Source organism: Cenococcum geophilum, assembly GCF_001692895.1.
Source record: "Cenococcum geophilum 1.58 unplaced genomic scaffold K441scaffold_5, whole genome shotgun sequence".
Classification (NCBI taxonomy): Eukaryota; Fungi; Ascomycota; class Dothideomycetes; order Gloniales; family Gloniaceae; genus Cenococcum; species Cenococcum geophilum.
The window spans coordinates 3,594,212-3,617,889 of NW_027137563.1; the positions used below are offsets into that span (position 1 = coordinate 3,594,212).

The following is a 23,678-nucleotide window of genomic DNA, read 5'->3' on the forward strand; positions in this document are numbered from 1 at the left end:
ACAAGATCTTTGAAAAGAATGCGGCCTTCGCAAGATTTGCAGACCTTCTCTGGTTTATAAATATCCGAGCTGAACCCTGCACTGTCCATCCTTCGCAACTCTATCTCATTATAGTCTCATAAATAACATCTGACTAGTAAGTTATAACGGGAGTTGATTTCTCTACTGACCTTGATTGAAGAGTAATTTACGGAAAGGTTCCCGTTTTATGCTTAGAAATCTCGCCATAGGGTTCTTGAATGGAAAGATCCAAAATGATGTTACAAATAGTTCTACACAAGATCCATAATTCTACGACCGCGCAAATCATATCTCATGCATTTGCGGTCCCTCATCTCTCTGCCAGCATGTTCCGTATAGCGTTCCAGTACCTCGGAGTAACAGTACTTTCTATCTCTTCCTTCGCTAACCACTTAAAATCTGAGAGCCCAAACTTGTTATTGGTCAAATTTGCTTGCCCAGCCATGATACGCGCCTTCATAAAGAAGACCTTTTCTCCTAGCTCCTCAACGTTTTTCTGCAGATCCGATCTTCTAGTCAGAAAATCGAAGCTGTAATGACCTATCGGCGCATTTCCAACAACCCACGTATTCATATTAAGGCCACCGGCTTGCACTAATACTCGTTCTGCTGCCTGTATAATCCGTTAGCTACACTGTCCTATTTGAACCCTGAAAATGCTAGTCTGCTCACTTGATGCAAATTCTCCCTCCCCACCACCTTGTCGTCCGGAAACGTCCACCTGCCTTCTCTGTTCTTCACCAACAAATACAGACTTCTCTGTAACAGTCTGTCCAAACTCTTCACATCACCCCTTCTATCCGCTGCTGTAACCCTTGGCATTAGTTTCTCCACTGTTTCCGCCTTCCCCTTCTTAGAAGATACTTCAGGAACTTGTTCTCCACCAAATTTTATCCCATCCGGAGTTCCAATACCATCTCCATTTTCTTGCCCAGGTATCCCTGTAACAGGCGCCTCCGCATCCTTCAATAAACTCTCAACCTGCCATTCTGTCTCTGCCTCTTTAGCTCCTACGAGTACCTCATCATTCCAGCCTTCGTCTCCATACGCGTTGTAGACACCGATGTCCCTAGCGGGCGTAAGGCGTGTCTTAACTTTGCGCTTCCACTCAACATCAGCGGGTGTGCCCTTTTTAAAGTAGAAGTAGCGAGTAAAAGGTAGAGCCAACCGTTCGTTAAGGCGGCGCTGGTAAAGATAAAAGGCTTTTTCGAAGGGGTGGAGGTCCCGTGTTAGAATGGGTGGCCGTGAAAGGACGACTCCAGCTCGGACTTGGTAAGCTTGCTGTAGAGATATAGATGTGACAGGATGTATATAAGACAGGTTGGCTTGTGCCTGGTTTTCTACTGCAGTGGTGGCTGCGGTTGCGTAGGTCCGCCGGGAGCGTTGGTGTTGGCAGGAGAAGCATACAGGGTCTTTTGCGGGCCAGCCTAGGAACGGTCAGTTGAAAGAATAATTATTAAGAGTATTGCATGCTAACCAGCCTTCGAGGCTAATTGCCTTGCGCTTTTTTGCCCAGTATTCATTTCTTCATTGCTCGATGTGCTGCGTTCAATTGATCCCGTCCTCAAGTTCAAGGAAAAGTCAAGATGCATCTACCTCCTCACGTGATCGCTAAGAAGCTCGGATGACACAAAACCTTTCTTGATGCTCCGTCTCAACTTTTCGTTCTCTTCTTCGCAATGGCATTTACTCCTTATCACCAATGGCTCATCATGCTCCAGAGGATATTGGTCATTTAAGAGTGCCAAGAGGAGAGTAGGGCAGTCTTTTTCGCTAGCGGTACCTTCAAAGTCTTCAAAGGCGTACAGCTAGATAGATCCTGCTCACATTTTGTCTTCAATCGTTATGGCTTGATTATGCATATCTTCAATTGTTATTTTCGATTTCATATATTACATAACTTTGCACATTGCTTCTATTCCTTTCTAGGCAGATCTTAGTCCGAGATCTCCTTCCCTTCTACTAATAATTCCTTATATACTAGCTAATTAGTAGAAAGTATTTGATACTGGATTGTTTAAATAATAAAATTAATTTCATGCAGACTGATATTATACATACCACTTTACTCGGGCAGCAACTTCCAAGCGGTGCACTGAGGTATGACATTCCTATTTGCCATAATGAACACGTCTTCAAGTATTTTTGCAACCTAAGTTACATAATTCAATATTGCTTACCAAACCTGCATGGTATCAGAGGTCATCCTTGATCACCAAGCTCACTTTGATTCTAATGTCTTTGAGGAATATTAAAGTCAGACAGATGTCCTTTCTAATCCCTCAAGAGCATCGTAACGCTTCGTCCTGCAATAGGGACAGATATGATTACCCCGCAAAGATTCAAGTAAACTTTGCAAAAATTGCGATCGCATGGTGCAAGAACAGCGTCATTGCATTTGAGGATCACATCCAAAGTGCGGAACGGTAATTCCCTGTATGTAACGGCGTATTCCTCCCCTCCAAAATCTTCATACTCCTCAAATTTTCTCTTGGTTTACACGGTATACCCGTGTCAAATTTACGCTTCCAGTAGTATAGATTTTGCAGCACGATGTCTCTACCCATCCCAAATACCTCGGACGAAGCCTTTGTTTAGACCTAAGCCTTCGAAGTCTTCGCCTCCCACTCCCTCTCCGGTTTCTAGCAAGAAAATCTCAATCGAAATACCCAATTCCAAGGCCGCGCTCATATATCGGGATGACCATACATCGCTGCTCCCCTCCTCGAATATTCCTTCAACCAGGAAATATGCAAACTCAATTCCAAAGTAGCGCCACTACATAGCTATAGCAGTGCCGTTAGGGGTTTGAAGTCAGCTAGGTATTTTTTAAGCCTTTAGCCGAATTTCCAAGTTCTTGGTTAGCTTAGGGATTTCAAAACCCGTTTAATTCCATGTTCTCTCCTTTTCACCAGCCTACATTTCTAAGCATACAATCAAGACTTCCCCCATCTACTCTGAGGCTTCATGTAGACCCTTCTCCGAGGCCCAGAAACACTTAAGGGCGCCTCTGGATAACACGGTGGAGATCATTTTCTTTTGTGTAATGTACTCTACTGTACATATTAGAACGGGAACCCCAAACATCATTCAGGCGTTGAAATTTTCTTCGCCGCTGGGAGAAAGTAGTGGCAACCATGAGATGTCTGGAACAATAAAAGTCCGTTACTATCGGAACACGAAGTATTTCTATTAATATAGCAGAAGACAACGCTGAGAAGCATGGCCTCGAAGGAAAATGAGGAAGAACTCTAGTGGTGGAATCTTAGCACTAGACATCCCGGATTTGTGAATGCACCGTATCAAATCCATTCGATTATCGATTGATGACCTGCAGTCCTTTATTGAATATTTATTTCTAGGAAGAGGAAGTAGTAAACTAGAGCTATTTAGTTACAAACAATTGTTAGAATGTAAGGCCCTTTAGGTTTAAAGGGCAACCTACAGACAGTATCTTACATGCCCACTGTGATACAAGGGAATTATTGAATGTCTGACCAACCTCAACCCCCTGACAAATGCTGTACGCCCCTTAGTGTTTCGCCCTTCGTGGCGGACGTCGTATTTGCTGGTGGAAGGCTCTCGCTCGCTCAAGCTATCTAGTCGCCAAGCTAATGGCCCACTTCAGCGCTGACTGACAGCGCTGGCCACTTGTGCGGCTACTCTGCCGACAACATACACACTTGTGCTGCGTACGTACTGCGCCGAGCAAGCATCGCAATGGCTGAGGGAGAGACAAAAGGCATGGTGGATTTAGAGAAAGAGTTGAGCTGTTCAGTAAGTGCGTTCTGGTTTATTCGCTTTGGAGGTGCGGTGGAGACTGTGAACGACGGACGTCATAGGCTTTACCACAAAGACGTTTGAGAAACGATACCCATCATACACGAGTTTTATGATGTAGACGTTGTCCTGAGATGGATCGGTCTATTATATCAAACCCAGGATCCGCTTCGCTAATTTATTTGTTCAGATATGTACAGACGTCCTATACCAGCCTCTTACCCTCCTTGACTGCCTGCACACCTTCTGCGGCGCCTGCTTGAAGGAATGGTTCCAGTTCCAAGCCTCTACCGCAACGTCCATCCATCCGTACACTTGCCCGTCATGTCGAACTTCAGTGAGGGGCACGAAGCCGAACGCTACTGTTACCACTCTTCTAGACATGTTCCTACAGGCGAACCCAAGTCGCGGGAAGTCAGAGCAGGACAAAGATGATCAGAAGAAGAAATATAAACCGGGGGAGAATGTGTTGCCAAAGCTAAGGCGAAGGGAAGAGCCCGGGGCCGAGGAGGACCGCAGGGTAGTGCAAGAGGTTCAAGAGTTAAGTTTAAGGGAAGTAGGAATCAGTGGTGACAGCAACACCAGCTTAGAGGCTCCCAGGGATCGTAGGAGAAGGGAAAGGAGTCGGGATAGGAGTCGGGACACTAGGGACAGGGATGGGAGACAACGAAGGACGCGGGATGATAGCCGTAGTCGAGCTGAACCATTATCGTCCTCCCGGAGAGATGCCCCCCCGCGGCATGTGGAGCACCAATCGAGTCTTAGGTCTCTTCTAAGCGCCTCTGAGCTCGATTCTCAGGAGATGGAAGAGGAGATTATGAGACAAATCATGGAAGAGGGGCTGTTAGATGGAATCGATCTTACCACGATAGATGTATCACAAGAGGACGAGATCAGCGAAAGAATAGCCCAGGCGTATAGGAGACGGCAGAGAGAGAGAAAGCGTGAAAGGCAAGAGAGGCAGGAGCGGCAGGCAAGGGAGAGTCGGGGTGACACAACTCTTTCATCTTCTCCAGTGGCTCGCGAAGGTCGTAGCGAGACGAGAAGCACTCCGGCACAGCCAGCTCGCGATAGAGATCTATTTAGAAGGCGACAACATGCTGGATCGGAAAGCACAATAGTAACAACACAAAGCACATCTGCTTCGCGGCCGCCTGTATCTCGACCCCAACTCATTGATGCAGCGAATAATAATGGCCGACAACCTCATCGGAGATCCTCAAGCCAAGGAAGTACTCGCTCCATATCTCGCCCTAACCCCCCTGCCGCGCTTTCTGTGACTTCATCTAGGCAAGCAGCGCGCTCTGCCGGTGAGTTAACAGATCGTCCATCAACTTCTGAGTCGGGCGGACCAAGACGAAGACGTATGTCACACAATGACCGGAGTACTACAGACCCTGATAGGCAGCTCTTTCGAGCCAATAATGCACTCACAACCAATTCAAATCCTGCTTCTGCATCTCCCAGGCGATCCGCTTTCCCAATCAATTCCGAAGGCTCGTCTACTCCAACACTTACAATATCTTCTGGCGCAGTTGTGGCGCCAACTGCTACATCTCGTCGGACCACGGATCCCACACACTCAAGGCCAGCGCGGTCGCCAAGCAGCAGCTCCCCCTCCCTCGGAGTTTCGCGGTCTACTACAGACCCTTCGGCTGCTGATACAAGGCCGGCTACCTCTGCTGCAACCGTACCTACTGCAACTCCTACTGCAACTCCTACTGCGGCTCCTACAGTATACACTGAACCCGAAATATCGTGCAACTGTTGTGGAAAACAACACATTGAATACGACCTGCATTATAATTGTTCAAGATGTGAGAACGGCAATTACAATCTCTGCTTGAGCTGTTACCGCCTAGGCAAAGGGTGTAAGCACTGGTACGGCTTTGGCTATGCTGCCTGGCCACGGTACGAACGGCAAGCACCTTCAGGCGGATATCCTCCCAATCACGAGCATCCTCATATCCTAACAGGCCACAAGTATACAAAGCCTATTGATACGCTTCCGGATACATCTACTATAGCTCACCGCCAAGCCACGACAAACGAAGACCCCATAAAACGTCTTCAATCAGGCGTGTTCTGTGACATGTGCCTCAAATTTGCTGACTCCTGCTATTGGAAGTGCGATTTCTGTAATGAAGGCGCTTGGGGTTTCTGCAACGACTGTGTGAACCAAGGGCGACACTGTACACACCCTCTGCTCCCTGTGGTACACAAGGCCGCCACCACGTCCTCGAAACAGAACGCTGAATCACCCAACCCCGCTCCAGCCTCTAGCTCGAACAGTGCCACCACTAGCACCCGCGCCGCACCCCTATCCATGCACATGGAACCAGAGCCTACGCCCACGACCCCGCCCTTAACGCCAAAAGCAGCCTCGCTGATTAGGGGTTCAGGAATCCTCGCAATCGCAAATGCAATTTACCGGCCCCTAACCTTTTCAACTGCATGCGATATCTGCCGCTATCCGATTCCACCTTCGCACACGCGCTTCCACTGCCCACGTTGCAACAACGGGGACTACGACATCTGCACCTCCTGCTACCATAACCTTATCTCCTCAGGCCGCATCAGCACGGAAAACGGACATCAGGGATGGCGGCGATGCCTTCGAGGGCATCGCATGGTCGTTGTCGGATTTGAGGACCGCGATAGCGGACAGCGACGCGTCGTGACGCGCGATCTTGTGGGCGGACTGGCCCTTCGAGATGAAGACGGGATGGATTCGCAGGCTGTGCGGACCTCCGGGCGGAACGCGGATGTGGGTGTGAGTCCAAACTGGAGCTGGCGGGACGTCGATGGGACGGTTAGAAAAAGCCGAACCGCTTACGGGGCTGGCGGAGCCGCTTCCACGAGCAGTGGGGCACCGGGAAGATTCCCCCCAGATGGGGGCGTTGGGTTGAGAGTACTAACGCTGTGGGGTTATTTTCCAGCGGAGGGAGTGGAGGATGAGCTGATGTTTCCAAAGAATGCAGAAGTGAGGGAGGCAGAGAATATTAATGGAGATTGGTTTTGGGGGTGCTATGCAGGGGCTAAAGGCCTTTTCCCTGGGAATTATGGGAGAGTTTTGTAGAACGACTGAAAGATTGAGCAACCTAGAGTTTCCTGAGATTTTTGAATGGGCTTGGATTTGAGTTTGACTCGGCACGCAGGAGGAGTTGATGGATCTCGGGCTGCATCAGCCTGGTTTGGAAAAGGACACGATTCATAATTTGGTGTTTGGGAATGAGACGGGAGTCCGGAAATTGGAAATGATGGTATATGAAATCAATCTGGAGTGTTAAAACAATGCACCTAAATAATTTTACAACTAAAAACAATAAAAAGCGCATATTAGAATAATCACTATGCGTAAACGTGAGATCAGAAACAAACAAAGTGAGACAGTGGAGAAACGTTGTCGAGGGTTCCTTAATCGTCCTTCTTACCAAGGTAGTTTACGAGGTCAACCATCTCGGCCTGCGACATGGCGCTGTTGATGGCTTTGTAGGATTCGTAGAGAACCCAGAGTGGGAACCAGACCCAGAGCGTGTTGAAGAAGACAAGGTAAACCCAGCTAGAGACAGAGTCGCACGATTAGCTTTATCCATATAGGGTAGAGGAATGGAGAGCGATGGATGAATTGAGTGATAAACTCACAGATACATCCAATTAGAAGTATCCAGGTTCGGGGATCCACTAAGCCATTCAGGAGCGAAAGTCATGAAGCCTTTTTTTGCATTTTGACGTTAGCATATTAATCACCGTTCGCGTCAAATGGACCTCGCTTTTCTACTAGTTCAGGACTTTCTTGGTAAATGGATAGTGACAAGATGCGGAGGTCCATAGAAGACGCGCTACAACCAAGACATTGAAGTTACTTTAGCAAGAAATCCCATCGGATATATTTTGCTTAGTAAGCACCTGATATACCTCTAGGCGCCTTTCCTGCCAATTTCATACTTCCACGAAAAGAACAAGGGTAAATCACTCACCTCCATAAAGCTCTGCTGTTGCCAGAACGATCATCCAAAACCACTTCCTGTTGCCACCCTTTTCACCCCGTCGCAGTAACTCGCATATCCACAACGCAAGCGGTGCCCCCAGCCCCACTGTGAGCAACTCCAAACTTACAACCGTCAAATCGGCGCCTCCCCACCTCCTATCTGCCTTCGCATATTCTTGCCATAGCCGACTAAAAGGACCGGATCCATATGCAGCCCCATACAACCTATCACTCTGGCCTAAGAAGAACACATCAGGGGGCGTAAGGAGTAATGGCGGGGACGCCGGGCGCGGGGTGGAGGCCGAGAAAGAGGTCGGGAGCGAGTAGTAGATGAGGAAGCAGTTTGCGAGGAAGGAGCCTTCAAAGAAGAAGTGGATAAGAGCATCGAAGAGGTGCCAGATGAAGAGAACTCTGACCTTCACCCCGGAGGTGCTGGGCAGGAGGCGCACACTGAGAACATAGGCCGCACCAAGCAGGATCAGGACAGAAAGGAGGGAAAGAATTGTGGCTGCGTCGATTACCGGGACATTTTGCGGGGGAGATGCTGTGGCAGCCATATCTGCACGTGTGGAGGCCTGCGGGTTGGTACTGATGCGGGTTCCTGGCGCTTCAAACGTGACAGAAATCCAATTGTAGTTGCAGGATCCAAAATATATTTCCCAAAGTGGCGGGCGGTGTGTGCGGCCCGTGGGGATCCGCGGCAGAATGTTCTTTTTGACCTAAAGAAGAAAAGACTGCAGCTTCCAAACAAGAAAAGGTCAGCTGGCCAGCCATTGTCGAATGGTTTAGTTCCAGCGATAAGGCACGGCACATACATAATCCACTCTGGACCCCACCGTCTAATTCTGAAATTTTTTTTGGAATTCTTTAGGTTTGGTGGACTACCTGCACCTATAACCATACCCTTCCTGGAAGAACAAATCGAAGCAAGATGGAAAAGAAAGAACCCCGTAAACCCAATCGCCTTTCCAGCACTTGAAACACTCTGAACAACACAACGGAGGAATAACCTGCTAGTGATAATCAAGCCTGACCCCAAAAAGTCCGGCACGAACCATGGATGCCCTTCGCACAGCTGACACCAAAAATTGTCATTCTCCAGTAGTGCCGCTGATTACGATATTATATATACGAGAATGCCAGACCCAGAACGAAAACAAAAACAAAAAACAAACCAGCGCGCATTTCAACAAGCAACTTTTCCTTCCCTATACCAGTGACGAGAAAAAGAATAATAGGGAATCCGCAGAAGGTACAAAGACACGTCTGAAGGGGAGAGCCCTGGAAAAGAGATGCACAATTACAACCCGTCTATGGGAAAGGAAGCCCGACAAGAAAGAGATAACCACCAAAACCCGCCGAACATCACGATAGAAAATAACATGCAAGAATCGCCCAGGAAATGCAGCACAAGCAATCCGTTCCGGAAAAATGCAAGCAAGAAGCATGACGACAGCCGCTATTGCAGCTATGAATTGTTGCAGGTAATACTGTTGGAAAAAGAAGTAGCCTACCGTGTTGACCTGGTTGAAGAAGACTCGTGAGCTTGCGAGGTATTTGCAGCTAAGGCATCATGCCTCTCCACACCACTTTGTCGTAGCCAAATAAAGTCGTAACAGCGTGATCGTGACTCCAAAAAATTCGTTATGTTTGAAAACGACCGAATCCGTCACCATCCTTCAGTGCAGTTGCTACACGCAAGCCTGAGGCGTATGCGTCTGCTCAGCGAAAATACCACCATGCATGTTGTGATTGTAGAGAGAACCGCCATAGTACAATGGCGAAGTCATTCGGTCTCCAGGACCAGATCCGGTCATAGGTCCCGGGGAAGTGGAGCGGGACAGGAAATGGTTCGGACTTCTCGAGGGATATCGCGAGTCATTGGCACTATCAACAAGGGGTGACATATCCTTAGAAGGTGACGGACTGCTTTCTGCCGAGTTTTGATTGCTTCCAGAGCTATAATCATGGACATAATCACCAGCCCCATCGATGCAAGAATTTTTGGTGGTGGGAGTGGTAATCTGTGGGGAACCCTTTCCAGAGGGAGTGCCAAACTGGGACGACAATTAGCATCGAAGGGTCAGGCCATCCCAGGCCGTGGAGTACGTACGAAACAAAACTTCTGAATCAACTCATTGTACTCCGCTGATTGCAAGTCAGGTTTCTCGGAAGAAAAAACATCAGGCCGAGTACCTGGAACTGGAGCAGCGGAAATGTTTGTCTTAGGTGTGTTGTCCTTCTCGAAGCAACCACCATTTGCTTTCGCAGCATCCTTTGGCGTCAGGCCACTCTGGTCCCCAAGAGCAGTTTGAGCGTTCGATAGGGCTGCAGAGAGCGATGCACCAAAATCATAACGCGTTGAGAAACCTCGTCCATGCGGATTTACTCGGCGAAGCGCCTGGTCCGGGAAGAAGTTCCCTCTATTTTTGTTCTTGGACTTCAGGAGTATAGTAGAATTAGGCGAGTCAGTAATGCCTCCTCTTGCTAAGCCGAAATGATACTTGGAATCAAAACCTTGGCTGAAGTCGTCGTCAAATGAGATGGGCATAGAGTGGGGTCGTGCTGCAGGTGGGGAATGTCTGCTACGTGGAACAGCTCCCAAGGAACCAGCACCGAGTACCTGCATACCGCCTTTGGACCTTGGTTTCATCTTCTTAGTAAAGTCGACTTGGAAGTTCATCGACCCGTTGTTGTCCCAGAACTCTTGCCCATTAACGTTATACCGCACACATAACAATAGCGTCTTCGATTCCAAGTTCGCCTGATCTGTCAGTTTGATGTTGAAGTTAAATCGGTCGTACCCATCGTTACTTTGCTTTTTGCGAACATCGTTGTTGTACTCGGCGACAACCTCTGACGTTGTCTTCCAGTAATCCAAAGTAAAGCGGGCCACTACGAGCTTATTAAATGCAATATTGGCAACGGCGGCGCTACCAACGAGGGTTTTGTTGTCAGCAGATAGGAAAATCCGCTCGACCCTGACTGGCATTGCCTTTCGTTCAAAAGTCTCTCTAGGAAAGTTTGCCAGCCGAATTTCCCACTCTACAGCGCGTGATGTATATCCATCATCATAGCTAAATGGATACTCGGATTCGCTATCGTAAGTTTCAACTGGGGAGGATCCAGCACTGACAGCGATCGGCTTATCGACCTGGAGAAAGTGTCGGACCTGTTCAATGTCCTCGTTGAAATGGACAGCCTTGGAAAAAGTGGGAGTGCCAGGCATACTCGATGGCCGCCGATGGGACGAAGGTCTAAGCGCCGGTTTCACCAACTCACCAGACTTCTTGCGGAGAAGAGGCGGTTTTATCCGCAACTCGTCATCCTCAACATCACTGTCTTCTGAAGAGCTGATGAGATTATCGGTGGTAAGCTGGGGAGCATGTTTTGACAAAGTTATCTCACTCGAGGAGCGAGAGTGTGAAATTTTCCTAGCCTCTGGTGTAAGAGCCGATCTCGAGGGAGACACGGTTGATGCTGTATTCTGTGGCGGCGCTGGAACCCCATCTTCGTCTCGGCTTGGAGAGTGTCCTCTTTTCAGGTCGATGGATTGAAGTGCTTCGTGGAGCTCTTTCAAATTACCCAACTCTCGACCTCTATCTTCGTCATCGGAGGAATCAGGAGGAGTCGTAATCGCACCTGACGGAATCAGAAGGTTGTTCACAGGAGGAGGAGACTGTCGGAGGCTACCATTTGAGGGACCTTGGCTTTCCCGGGACTCTGAGGACGAGTTTACACCACCCTTCGTTGTACCATTGTCCCGCGAGATAGACGGGGTGCGGCGGTGCTTGTTTAGGTATGAGGTCGAGGATATTGATCGAGGAAGGGCCGGTCGCTGAGAAGTGTTGGGCGAACCCGCACTCTGTTCGACGGCGTAAGGATGATTCCGGCTGAGGATAGGGCTATTTGGTTTTGTGGACGCAGGTGACCGCTGGGACGGCGGCGTGTAAGGCATCCGGTCGACTTCCTAAGGGTCCGAGAAGTTGATCGAATGGGGTCGTATATGTTAGGAGCTCTAGGTCATTACAAGAGATAGTATTAAGGCGAGGAGTGACTGTCGAGGTTTGGTGGTTAGCATTAGAGTTGGATCGGTCAATGAGGCGAGTAAGCGAACAGAGATTTTTTGACTATAAACTTACAGAAAGATAGGCAGAAAACGTCCGAGAATCGGAAGCGCTTCTGATAAGGCCCTCGTAGGGTGAAAAGGTCGCGGTGGCTGAGGATCACAGCTAGTGAAAGCTGTGACGTCGAACTATAGAGCGACAGACGAGGCTGGTGGGGATGAAAGAGGATCCTGTCGACAATTTACAGAATTGTTGATCGAGGAAAGCGAGGCCGGCGGATCCGGTGAGCGGCTGGCCCTCTGCTTTGCTCCTGCTTTGTGGTGGTGGACCGATGCTAGATCAAGTCTTCGTTTGATAAGCTCGCCACCAAGGGCTCTGATGTCGAAATTGACAAGCTTTGCTCCGCACAGTGGGAGGCCCTTTTAGTATATAGGATGCAGGCTGGCGAAGGCCTAGATGGGGTTTTGGAGGTGAGGAGAAGTGGTGAGGAGATGGTTCCGTTGCAAACGATTTCGGATGGAGGAACTAGGATGTTCTCGATAACCTCGATGGGTGGCCTGGGCCTCAGTTTCGCGACGCACGTCCAGACTCTAACTTTGCCTGCACAAGCGAATGGATGGCTTGAACGGGCTGCAGCCCCAAGATTGGTGATCCACCCCAACAGACCCGGGATGCCTTCCAAGGATTGTGCTGGGATGCGACCTTAGCACGGTAGGCGTGATGGTGGTTGGATACGGCTGTGGCTAGGGGGCCAAGCGGCGGCGGCAGCAGAGCAGCGCACACAACAGAGTTTCGGCAGGCGAAAGTAGAGTAATCCAAAGTACCGCAGAGAACCTCTTAAGACTTTTTCTGCCCAACCCACTTCGCCGCGCATGGCTGGATGCTGTGGCTACTTTCAAACAAAATCCTCCCGCCACAAGCTCCATCATCTCAACGTTCCCGGCCGAAACGGCGTAACGCTGCCCTTTTGCAACCCTCAGCCATGGCATGACAGACGGTGCGGCGTCGTTGGCTGATTCCGCAGTAACCAAGCAACCAAGCAGCGGACTGACATTGCCTATTACCCTCGAAGAGTCTCGCACGGGGTATATGGGACTGACATGCTTTTTGCACACCGTTGACATGGGGCCGGTCGAGCACAAGCGACCTTCAGCCACCCACGTTCCGCGATGCTGAGGCTGCCCTGGTTTTGTTTTGCCCACTTTTCGCGCCGTTAGTCATCTCGCCAATTTAAAATCCACCGCTGCGAGTCACCATGATGTCATGCCAGAACCCAATGCCGTCTCCGCCGCTCCCGCGCAAGGCCAATTGATCCAACAACCGCAAAGCAAAAAGAATAATTTCAATGGCAGACGGACGGGCTGTGCGCCCAAATATCTGTCCTCACGCTGTGTTGGGCGCGCATACTTGAAACGTGCGCGGCACTGCCTATTCAATTGTGCCTCAAAGGAACCTCTGGAGTCTATACTTGGCATGCCATAACCCCTCCAAGCGTGGCGAAGAACGGCGAAGATCACCTTTCTCCGACAACGGTCGCGAAAGGGCGGTCGGGGTCCATTGGCCGCCAACCACAACAAGCTAACAGGCCACTTTGCCAAATTCCTTTCTGCATCGCGATTGCGCACGGTGCTTCAGTCCGTAAAGGATGCTGCAAGCGAGCCGTCCGTGGCCGGCCGCCCGAAGACCCAAGGAAGTCGATGAACGCTTTGCCCTCCTCAGCGACATCACGACTTCATTTTTGGATGCCGCGCACATGGTTCTCCTGCGCCTTAATTTGAGCCCCCTTTGAAATGCCCTCATGAACGCGTCCTTGTCTCCACTTGCCTAGCCGTGTTTTGCGCGCGGCTCGGAGTCCCATAAGAGATGATGGTGGTGCCGGAAAGATCTGTTGTTGCAGAGCGCGTTGGTGGCTGAACCTAAATTTACTTTCATCAACATGAGATGAGCTGACGAGTGCGCTCCTCCAATAAGATCTTATCATAACAATGTTTGGTCGAAGACTCCGTCTGACTTTGGCAACCAAACACTAAGGAATGACCAAGTTCACGCTCCCATCAGAGTTCAAAGGTCTCACTAAGTCAGCTACCGTATTTTCCAATTGCGATGCCCGTGAAATCCTCTTGGCCAAGCTCTTATCGCCAAATTTAAAACGCGTTGCGGCCTCGTACACTGCACGAGCTTCCTAACGCCATGGAGCAAGTCGAAACTCCGAGTACGACGACATGCAATGCAAGCCAGGGTGGCCTGTAAGTTCCTATCTGCACATCTCAACCGCCAATGTCCGTCCGATTTTTAACCGGCAGAAAAGTGCCCACTCATCGCGCCTCGAGATGATTCTAGCTTCACCGCTCGCCAAGGCTGCTACGCTTAAACGGCTCGGTTACAGCCAAGACATTCCACCTGGCCTCACGCTGAAGCATGGGCGAATTACCAAATCATCTACTTGACAGCAGAGTGCCAGGTTTGGACGCATATCAGTAGGTGGGAGTGGGGTGTTTAAGACCGTTATCAAAGGAGTTCCCACTGAGACAAATTTCTCACTGCAGCGGCTGTTATCTCGTCTTATCAGGCGCTACGAACCTCTGCGACACCAAGCTGCACGTTCCTATCAAACACTCCGCATCCTAGCGAGCTGAGCCAGATTGAGCAAAATCTCACCCGGCCTACTAAAACGATCCAAGCGTGAAGCTCTCCTCATGATACCTCCAGGTGTGCGAGAGACTCAGAGGCATACTTTTTACCAGCGGCTCTGTGAACCACTAGTATCTTCGTTGAAAGCATGTCATGATTCATTATATTGTGGAACAGAGACCCATAAAACCATCGACATAGAGGCTGCGCCACTGACCAACGAAGGAATCCTTTCGGCCTTAGCCTTCGCAACGTGTGTCCGGAGGTATTTTACAGGCATGCCATTTTGCAAGTTAAGCCTCAAACGCTCATCACCAACTATCAAGGCCAGTAGCGAGACCGTGCGCTGCCTATTTGTCCTATTGGGCAGTATTCTGCTTGGTGCTCGCCTGTCAGACCGGCATTCCCCACGCGACATGCAAGACGCAAATCAACCTCGCCAAATGTGCAAGGTCGGGGTTCACGAACGCCATTGCGGGGAAAATTATCACCTCAAAACTTGGATGCCTTAGGAATACAACGCACGAATCAAGCCATATTATTCCATCATTCAATGAGCTCCCAGCGCTCTATCTTGTTTAAGAGAACGTGACTGTGTAAACTGCCTGCTCATGTCAGCACTTTCTGCACCTGCTCACGCGGACCTCGTTCCCCGCTGCGACGGCACAACCGGAAGCCTTGGCCATGACGGATGGGAATCCTTCAAGCGTTTTAACATCGTAAATGCACAACAAACCAGTTTTAATCAAATATCCCATGCTGTGTCGCCCTGTAGCCTTGTGGCAAGGCTTGTAACCTGAGAACCGGTCTGAAATACAAGTTTACATCTAGTCATGTCCAACTTTTTTATATAAAATAGCTACGATATAGCTACAGTGTGAAGTAGAAAGAGAAAATAGAGCTTATACCTCGTATTATTTTTAAAATAATTAGACCATGGAAGTGCAGTAAGGTATGGCAGTGGTTGATTATCGCGACCGGACCCTTTGTGAAAATTCGGTTGGTTGATAAGGAGCAGGCGCCAAATTAACCATTCCAATTCCATCGCAAAGTGGCACGCCTTCAGCCTTCCAAGATTCAGCCGCAAAAAAATCGGTGTTGCTTTGCATAACTACAGACTCTATTGGCATGTTACCAACAATGCTATAATCATGGTAAATAGAAAGGCTACTCTAATCTCCTAAAACTGTTGAATTGCTGCAGCCTCTTTGGAGGCACCATCGACTCAACTATCTCGCTACTAGACTTCCACCAATCACAAGCCTGCGAATATATAATTCTCATACAAGATCGTACCTCATACTAATTTTTGATTTCCTAGTTAACTACTACCCAACGCTTTTATCAATAATCAGGCGATATAATGTTCTAGATCTAAATCAAACACGGTAAAAATTATCATAATCGGCCTGGTGGATACAATTATAGAGACAAAGCTATTAACCATGGCCACTTTTTACTGTTTAGCCCCCTATCTTAATATTTATAGTAGAAAGGCTGCAATCTAGCTAATATATTACCTATAGATCTGCTTTACATGTTCTTAACCATCTAATTGCTCCCATATTGCCTCTGCCGTTCCGTTGTTTATATATAAATTTCTACTGGAATTTTCATATCTATGCCGGTACATAATTAACTTGTCCGCGATTGGATATAAATCCGCGCGAATTTTGACTGCTTCCTGATCCTGGCTCGTGCCTTGGCTGCAGTAAGAGCGCTACTGCGGTATTTGGTGTTTAGGAGAGAGGGCTATTACTCGGTCACACGACGATGTAACAACAGAGTTGAATCAGGCAAATCGGACCACGCAGTCTTCTTCGCCAGGTTTATTTAGTTATTCTAACCATTAGTAATAGCTTAGGGAGTTATATGCATTAATTTAATTAAGCTTAAAGTAGGTATATATAGGTCATTTAACCCCGCACGACACGGCTTACCAGACCTTCCAACCAAGGTTTTCTTGATACGGTTTAGCGTGATGGTAAAACCTCGTCAGAAGGTCGGGGAACAGATAATGACTGGACATCTCCACGGAGAATTGTGCAGCAGCGACACTGGAGTAAGATTTTTCTACATATTTTGCCACATCGCTTTCACCGCTCTCCCGTTCACTTTCCTCCCGGGAATAACATCGGAAAGTCTGCCGTAGCTCAAAGTTTGTTCAGACTTCAGGACGCGGCGCCCCACCCGGCATTTCACAGATCAAGTAATCTAGCAATCATCGATCTGCTTTCGCTGGTGTGATATGGAGTTTATTCCGTCTGACTACTGAATGCCAAGAAACCACTTTTGTCACACCACCGGATAAGCACCAAGTAACTCGTGTACTCATCCGTTGTTGTCCCCCGAGGCAGTTTCAAGCAATCTTGAAGAAGCAGGGTCATGTTGTCAGTTTTCCAGAATAAGTCGTGAGAGGAAACGTCAGTCGGCTACGGAAATAAACGGGTCGGAAAGTTCGATGCACTATGGCAGATGCTAGCAAATTGCCAACACTGTCGGATAGAGCCAACACCTTCGAAGCGTTTCTGAGACAGCCGCCACAACGGTTATGCAGTCAACCTGGACGCAATGCATGGCGGAAAAACAAATATAATCACATCGCTGCCGCAGATCCATTTATTCTGCGCTCAATTGAGGATGAGTAAGATTAAATGGAGGTTAAAACGATAGCGACGGCCCGCCGCCGACGGAAACCCTTCCGAGCAGCTTCTAGCCATTCTCAGCCGGTCGCCAATGAGGGCTTTTCTCGGGATTCGGCTTCATGCTGCAGCTTTATCGACTGATACCAGCCATTGTGTGCGGCAATGCTCACACAACATTGGACCCAAAACTCCAGTTCACTATGCCCCCGTCATGTGTAACAAACCCACTCTGCACATGGCAACTTCAAACTCATGAGGCATTAGCTTGCCATGCCGAGCCTCGAGCCGCGCAGCATCCAAAGCCTTTCTCATGTACAACTTCATTCTTGAATGATACTATGTGTTATCAGATTTCGCCACTGCCTCCTTTAGATCTTTCTAGAACAAGGTGATTGACTTTCTACCCCTCCCAGTTCCGTACCGTAGTTGCCGTTCCGTCAAGGGTCCTACCCGCTTACTCGCGGCTCACATTCAGCCTACCCATACCAACGGATTAGACTTGTGGCCGAGCACTGCCGAAGGGTGTGGCTCATTGATATGTAAGTGTCAACGTGTCCCAAGCAGATCCCGCCGAACAAGGCAGTACCCGTCACCCAACCTGCGCCATCTCCCCTCCTCTACCGCCTTCGTAAGAACTGAAGTTTTGTGTTTATGGTAGCTTTGCCGATTTAGTCTATCCCGGGCATTTCAATTGGTAATGGTTGGATTGGGTCGCATTTGCACAATGCCCCTTGTCGGAGGCTTGCTTGCGACAGCAGCGGTGGCTAGGCGTTGAAGGAGGTTTTAGATACGCGCGCGCAGCATTGCATGGATTGATTTCCTCGACAACACGATTGCAGGGTCTCGCTTGATGACTTTCTTCCCCTTCGTATCAGACCCACCATTTACACAACTTTATCTTCAGTGATGGCAAGCACAGTCTTGCCGTGCAGCGCTGTGCATTGCCCAGCTCCGCAGTGGGTCCAGAGGGCCAAAACTCCGCACAGCTCGGTTCGAATTGTATGCAGGCGCAGATGCTAGGAGCAACTGGAGGTCTCCGCAGCATGCCGCTTGATGCATGCAAACCTAATCCGTCGTCGTAGAGGAGAGTAGGTCAGTCATTGCCTCACCGAGAGCAATATTATAATCCAATTGGGACCGGGTCTTGGACCCTGGTAGTTTTGCGCCGTGGCGCCCGTTCGCATATCTTGGGTAGTCTTCGCTGAAGCTCTGCGTTAAGGTTGAGTGTTTGCTGGCACGTGAAGTGATTGGCCTGAGCGATTATGGAAGCGCTGCAGGCTGAGGATTCGTTCGAGACCGAAGCTCTGCACGTGCCCCGCTGAGGGTCTGCAGGATTAGTACTGAGGGGCAGCGAGGGGGCCCATTTTTGATGTTTAAGAATTGCGACAAAACGTCATACCGTAATAAGCACGGGGGATCGAGGGGATCGTGTCAGAGCCATGGAAATAAAACCTGACGGCGCGAAACTTTGAGGTACATCGAGGTACATCTGTCTCCACCTTCCCCGGACTAATCTCCGCATGCAGACTCTGTTAGCCTGAAGGTTTATCGGTTCTGGACCTTTTGTTGAGATGGCAGGATTTTCGTAGCACCCGTGTGTGTTGAAGATGACGGATGGGGCCGGATGAAGTTCTCGAAATCCGAGGAGGAATGAATAAGCAAAGCCCGCTAGTCAAATTCCATAATTGGGTATGTTGGCGAAACGCCGGAGCTTCAATCGACTTCAACACGAAGTTGAACTATTCCCAAGTCAATGACCTTCTTCAATCCCCATTGACTGCCCAGCGCTCTGCAATTGCTCATTAGCAACACGAAGCCTCACCATATCACCAAGATGGCGCCTTCCCGAGCGCTCTATCAATGCACAACTTCCTTGGGAGGCAGCCAAGCACCTCGCCTCCTTGCAGCATGTCGGATACGGAATAAGCCATCTTCTCCTCTCGCAACACATCCCGTACCCCACATGAACATATCGCCGAGGTCATCAGGCCCTCTTGCAGCCTGCAGGAAGATGTATTCTCAAGCAGGTAATGTTCCCCAGCCGCCAGACTATCTTTCAGAAGGTGAATTAGAGATCTTCAATAAGATCAAGGCGGAGTTGGATCCGATCAGACTTGAGGTACACATATAGTTTAAGTTTCTTCATCACCTCTTCAGTCACGATCTTCAAAGGGAGAGGAATGTATTGAGCTAAGATCGGCGATACCTCATGCTTTCTCGGATGCGCTGGAGACTAACACAATATTCGTGTACCAGGTCCAGGACATTAGTGGCGGTTGCGGATCAATGTATGCTCTAGAGATTGAGTCCTTCAAGTTCAAGGGGTTGTCGATTATCAAACAACACAAACTGGTAAACCAGATTTTAGAGAATGAGATTAAGAAGTGGCATGGTATACAATTGAAGACAAGAGCACCTTGACGAAATAAAATTAACAAACAAATAAAATCAATTTGTTTGATAAGATAAATATAACAAAACCTTGGCACTTAAGAATAGGCTATATAAACCCTATTTCATTACGTAAGACTCAAGGTGTTCAATTAGACATTCTATTAAATAAATTCTCTATAGCATGAATAATATTCAGATATTCCTAGGGCCTTTCAAAGATCGCTCCTCCACCCAAATCTCCACTACTCCTCAGTTACCCACCCCCACCTCCTCGCGAAACATCTTCTTCATCTGCTCCAGGTCGTCGATTTTAGCCCGAATTCTTTACAACTCACTCGTCCGCTTCAGCACATTGTCCAGGCGCTTCGAATGCTTATCTGTTTTAAGGTCCAAGACCAGTCGCCCAGCCTCTCGGTTCGCCTCGTCCAGAATAGTGTAGATGTCGAATTGCTCATTGGTGACCAAGTCGTTCTCTGCGGGCACATCCTCAAAAAGATCATTTACATCGTCCGGTTTGGGAACCTTGATGGTCGTCTTGCGTTTAAGATCATATACCTGTTTGTGTAACCACCCTGCTTTAGAGGTTGGAATGATGCCATATCGGTGGCATTGCGTAGGAAGCGGTCGACAACGATTTTGAAGTTTCCTACAGCACACGTGGCATTGTATTTTACCATACCAGTTGGATGGCTAGTGAAAACCCATTGCCGAGTATAAGGTCCAATAGCTACGCCGTTATGCTCCTTCAAATCTTCCTGGCTGGCAGTCATGTTTGCGTCTTCCAGTGCAGTGTAAGAGAGGCTGCCACAGCGTATGGGATATCTTCCTCATTCTCATTGTGCGCCCAGGTTTTCCGCTTTACTTAGTATTCCCAATGGCAGCAATCATCTGATGTGACAGAAGAATCCTCTTGCTCGTCCTCGGAATCAAGCTCTGCCTCTGAACCCGTATCTTGTCCCTCTCGCATAAACTCCAAACATGCTTCCAATGCTTCCATATTGTACGTCTTCCCACCAATAATAGGTCGTGCTAGTGCCGTTGCATGCAATATCGTCTCGGAATAAGGAACCACAATGGGTGATGGAGCTGACCCTGGAACTGGAGCAGATATTCTCTCTTGCATCAAGTGTACAGTATCGCTAGAGAGAGATTGATTAACGGTAACAGTATTTTGCTTCAGCCTGTCGGGCTGCCCCTCACGTATAGAGGTCCTGCTTTCATCTGAACCCGAATCTAAGTCCGAATCCTCACTATACTCTACTAAGGCTTCGCGAACTCCATTCGTTTGCGACGAGTTGTCTAGGCGTTTCTGAAGCCAAAGAGCGTCCTCTACGTCTATAGCCTTCAGAAAGTTTGGAGGTTCAGAAGACAATCTAGGTAAAGAGATTGCTGTTTCACCCAGAATATCTTTCGCTCAGTGTGTTCGACAGGCAAGCCGCTCGACGAGCGCGCCTGCGATTAATTAATTAATAAGCAATCAATCGCAACCAGGAATTATCATTAAGTAATTAATCGCAACCAGGAATTCTCATCAAGCGCCTGCAATTGATTGATATAAAATCTTACTAACGGAGGGATGGTTCATAATAGACTTTTGGTATTAAGGTATACGATTTTAATAAGGTGTGCAGTATTAATCTAATTAGATTGCTTGGGAATGCAGCAATTAAATACGCCAAGATTAATAGGTTTAGCGTAGTCTACCACTAGAACGCGTTTTATTAGTTATATTTACTTACGCCTGTCCCCATAGAGTTTTCTTAATTATCTTCCAACCTCTATTACCTTAACTACCTCTAATATTATGCCTCTTAACCCCTTCTAATAAGCCAAACAAAGGCCTAAAACCTCGCCCTTACCCTTACCGTCTTTATTATTATCAAATTTAACACCGTTAACACATAATTCCCCTATTCTAATTAACAACGCGCCTAAATTATAGGGTAGTAAGGTGCCCGAAACACCTACTCTACCTTAACTAACTCCATTAAATATATAACTGGGTAACGCTATAGCTTCTTATATCTTTACGATTAAGTAGAATAAGCTTTGCCATAATTTAAACCTATTAAAAGAACCTTACTATTAAGCCAGGCACAAACGGCACGTTAATACTAGTTTTACACCCTTACCAATCTATAGGCATAGTACAGATATTAAGGATAAAGAGGGTAGGCGCTAGTGGGTTTATAAGCTCTACTATATCTCTAAACGATACTAGGAGGGCGTATATCTATTAAAAAGTACTACTAAAGCAGCAAGGCATATAAGAAAATAGCATAATATTATTATTACACGAGACAGCAAAAACGTTAAATTATTAACGTCTCTACCAGGCAGCCCTTTTAAAGTTGCCATTACCGCAACTCTAAAGCCTACTACTAAATCTAAAGCAGCGAACTCTTAAATACTATTTAATAGCGAGAAATATAATCAGAACTATATAGATTAGATTATTACTAATAATATAACCTTTTGGCAGGTATGCAGCTTACGGCTTAAGAAGCTACTTACTATACCTTATTTAGCTGCTACCTTAGCTAGCACTATTAGCGAATAGGTGCTTAAAGCTCTACCTAAGTAATGGCTTATAATCAAAGGCCTTCTAAAAAAGTATATTAGTAAGGTTAATATTAGTAGCGACCTTTAGACGGGAGAAAATAAGCGTAATTACGTTGGCGTTGTTGCTTACTAGATTAGTAAGTTTAACTTCTATATTAATAAGTTATCGCTTACCTAAATTAGCTACTAAAGGTAACCTTTCTACCACCCTTAATTAATTGGCTCCTATACCAGCTCTAACATTACGTAATTAATTATAGATATAATTATAAAATATTATATAGAGGATAATATTAGCGCCTTTATAATGGATAACGCCAAAAATAATAATAAGCTTATAGAAACAATTATAATAATATTTCTAACTATAGATCTAAAATAGGCTTAACTTCGGTACGCTAGACATATTATTAACCTTATTATTAAGGCCGCGCTCTTTAGTAAAGGTATAAGCAAGCTTTAAAAGTAAATTGCTAGTATAGGTACTAATAATATCTTCTAAATCTAGAGTAAGATAGGGCTAATTAGTAGAGTAAAGATAATTACGGTATATATTAGATAAACTAATTAGCGGTAAATAGCCTTTTAGAACTACTAGACTAACTATAAGGAAGGTAATAAGAAAGTCTTCTATCTAAAACTCTTAAAAGATGGTGGAGTACGCTAGAACGCTATAGTATATAATAATTAAGAGAGGTATATTCTAATATATATTGTTTCCTTTTAGGTGGGGGGTTCTATATAAAGTTTAGTCATTGCTAAATATTCTACTTAACCTCTACCATTCTCTACCACCTTATTATATCATTAAACTACCTTTAGCGCGCGTAGATACAGAGCCTATAGCTTAACCTACCTCCACTAGTAGATTTAATGGAATTTAATAGGCGATAACGCTTGAAGCCTCTTACCATTAAATTGCTTAAAAATTAAACTTTTGCTAACTTCTTACGTCTAATAGTACTTAAAGCTTTAGAACCCTATTAAACTCTACCTAAACCCGCTGGGTTAAGCCTACCAATAAAATACGTATAATCTCTTACAGGACTTTCTTTAAATAAGGACTTTAAGATACTAAAGAAGTTTAAGTAACTTAAGCCCTTTTAAAACTCTTACTAATAATACTATAAGGTAACGTAAACGCCAGAGGCTTTTAAGGGCTCTTATAGTGGCGTTTAGGAGGTCTTTTAAAGTAAGTAAGCTATATATTTAGGTGCCTATAACGAGCTAATAACTAAGATTAAGGCGTCGCCGGTAGAGTACTTGGAGTACTATAAAGTAGTAGTTTATTACGTATATATAAACTTATTAATATTTTAGGCCTTACTCAATAATACACCTATCTACTAAGCAGTATTGTCCTCTACTTAGCCTAAAGTTTAACTACTTTAAATAGGAGTAGGCCAGTAAGGCTGTATGGTAATTATAATATAAGAAAGATGTTACTGCGTTATATAAGCTAGTATTAAGGAGAAGTATACGCCAGTTAAAGGATAGGAGGATAATAAGCCGTTACTCCTAAGCGGCTTATATATTAATAGCGTCGTAATTTAGATTTATTATTATAGGGCGAAGAGGCTTTAACTT

At 47.0% G+C, this 23,678-nt stretch overlaps 6 protein-coding genes across 6 annotated transcripts; 2 read left to right on the forward strand and 4 right to left on the reverse strand.

Moving 5' to 3' along the window:
• Window positions 1-331: 331 nt before the first annotated feature.
• On the reverse strand, window positions 332-1,434 carry K441DRAFT_541305 (mitochondrial 54S ribosomal protein mL46; the record flags this gene model as incomplete). Its single annotated transcript, XM_067642640.1, has 2 exons — window positions 332-634; window positions 694-1,434. Coding segments are annotated over 2 exons (1,044 nt in total), but the record flags the coding sequence as incomplete, so codon positions are not given.
• Window positions 1,435-3,696: 2,262 nt separating this feature from the next.
• Window positions 3,697-7,146, forward strand: K441DRAFT_653553 (uncharacterized protein). Its single transcript, XM_067647554.1, has 2 exons — window positions 3,697-3,798; window positions 3,992-7,146. Exons 1-2 carry the CDS (start codon window positions 3,742-3,744, stop codon window positions 6,878-6,880), a joined length of 2,946 nt encoding a protein of 981 aa, XP_067508612.1. The 5' UTR covers window positions 3,697-3,741; the 3' UTR covers window positions 6,881-7,146.
• K441DRAFT_258095 (uncharacterized protein) lies at window positions 6,519-7,497 on the reverse strand. Its single transcript, XM_067640810.1, has 2 exons — window positions 7,447-7,497; window positions 6,519-7,363 (listed from the first exon to the last, which is right to left on the reverse strand). Exon 2 carries the CDS (start codon window positions 7,137-7,139, stop codon window positions 6,903-6,905), a length of 237 nt encoding a protein of 78 aa, XP_067508613.1. The 5' UTR covers window positions 7,140-7,363; window positions 7,447-7,497; the 3' UTR covers window positions 6,519-6,902.
• Window positions 7,227-8,349, reverse strand: K441DRAFT_693269 (Emopamil-binding protein; the record flags this gene model as incomplete). Its single annotated transcript, XM_067652637.1, has 3 exons — window positions 7,227-7,363; window positions 7,447-7,516; window positions 7,782-8,349. Coding segments are annotated over 3 exons (774 nt in total), but the record flags the coding sequence as incomplete, so codon positions are not given.
• A 975-nt stretch (window positions 8,350-9,324) lies between these two features.
• K441DRAFT_258147 (carbohydrate-binding module family 21 protein) lies at window positions 9,325-12,064 on the reverse strand. The gene is made up of 4 exons (XM_067640811.1): window positions 11,935-12,064; window positions 11,486-11,849; window positions 9,906-11,434; window positions 9,325-9,849 (listed from the first exon to the last, which is right to left on the reverse strand). Exons 2-4 carry the CDS (start codon window positions 11,748-11,750, stop codon window positions 9,484-9,486), a joined length of 2,160 nt encoding a protein of 719 aa, XP_067508615.1. The 5' UTR covers window positions 11,751-11,849; window positions 11,935-12,064; the 3' UTR covers window positions 9,325-9,483.
• A 7,034-nt stretch (window positions 12,065-19,098) lies between these two features.
• Window positions 19,099-19,556, forward strand: K441DRAFT_540713 (bola-like protein; the record flags this gene model as incomplete). The annotated part of the gene is made up of 2 exons (XM_067642607.1): window positions 19,099-19,254; window positions 19,392-19,556. 2 exons carry the CDS (start codon window positions 19,099-19,101, stop codon window positions 19,554-19,556), a joined length of 321 nt encoding a protein of 106 aa, XP_067508616.1.
• Between the last annotated feature and the right edge of the window lie 4,122 nt (window positions 19,557-23,678).

Coding starts and splice junctions, on each gene's coding strand:
- K441DRAFT_653553 (XM_067647554.1), top strand. CDS start 3,742: ATGGCTGAGGGAGAGACAAAAGGCATGGTGGATTTAGAGAAAGAGTTG. Junction 3,799..3,991: donor AGAAAGAGTTGAGCTGTTCA/GTAAGTGCGTTC, acceptor TTATTTGTTCAG/ATATGTACAGACGTCCTATA.
- K441DRAFT_258095 (XM_067640810.1), bottom strand. CDS start 7,139: ATGCGCTTTTTATTGTTTTTAGTTGTAAAATTATTTAGGTGCATTGTT.
- K441DRAFT_258147 (XM_067640811.1), bottom strand. CDS start 11,750: ATGCCTTACACGCCGCCGTCCCAGCGGTCACCTGCGTCCACAAAACCA. Junction 11,435..11,485: donor AAGCCAAGGTCCCTCAAATG/GTAGCCTCCGAC, acceptor TGATTCCGTCAG/GTGCGATTACGACTCCTCCT. Junction 9,850..9,905: donor TGATTCAGAAGTTTTGTTTC/GTACGTACTCCA, acceptor TTGTCGTCCCAG/TTTGGCACTCCCTCTGGAAA.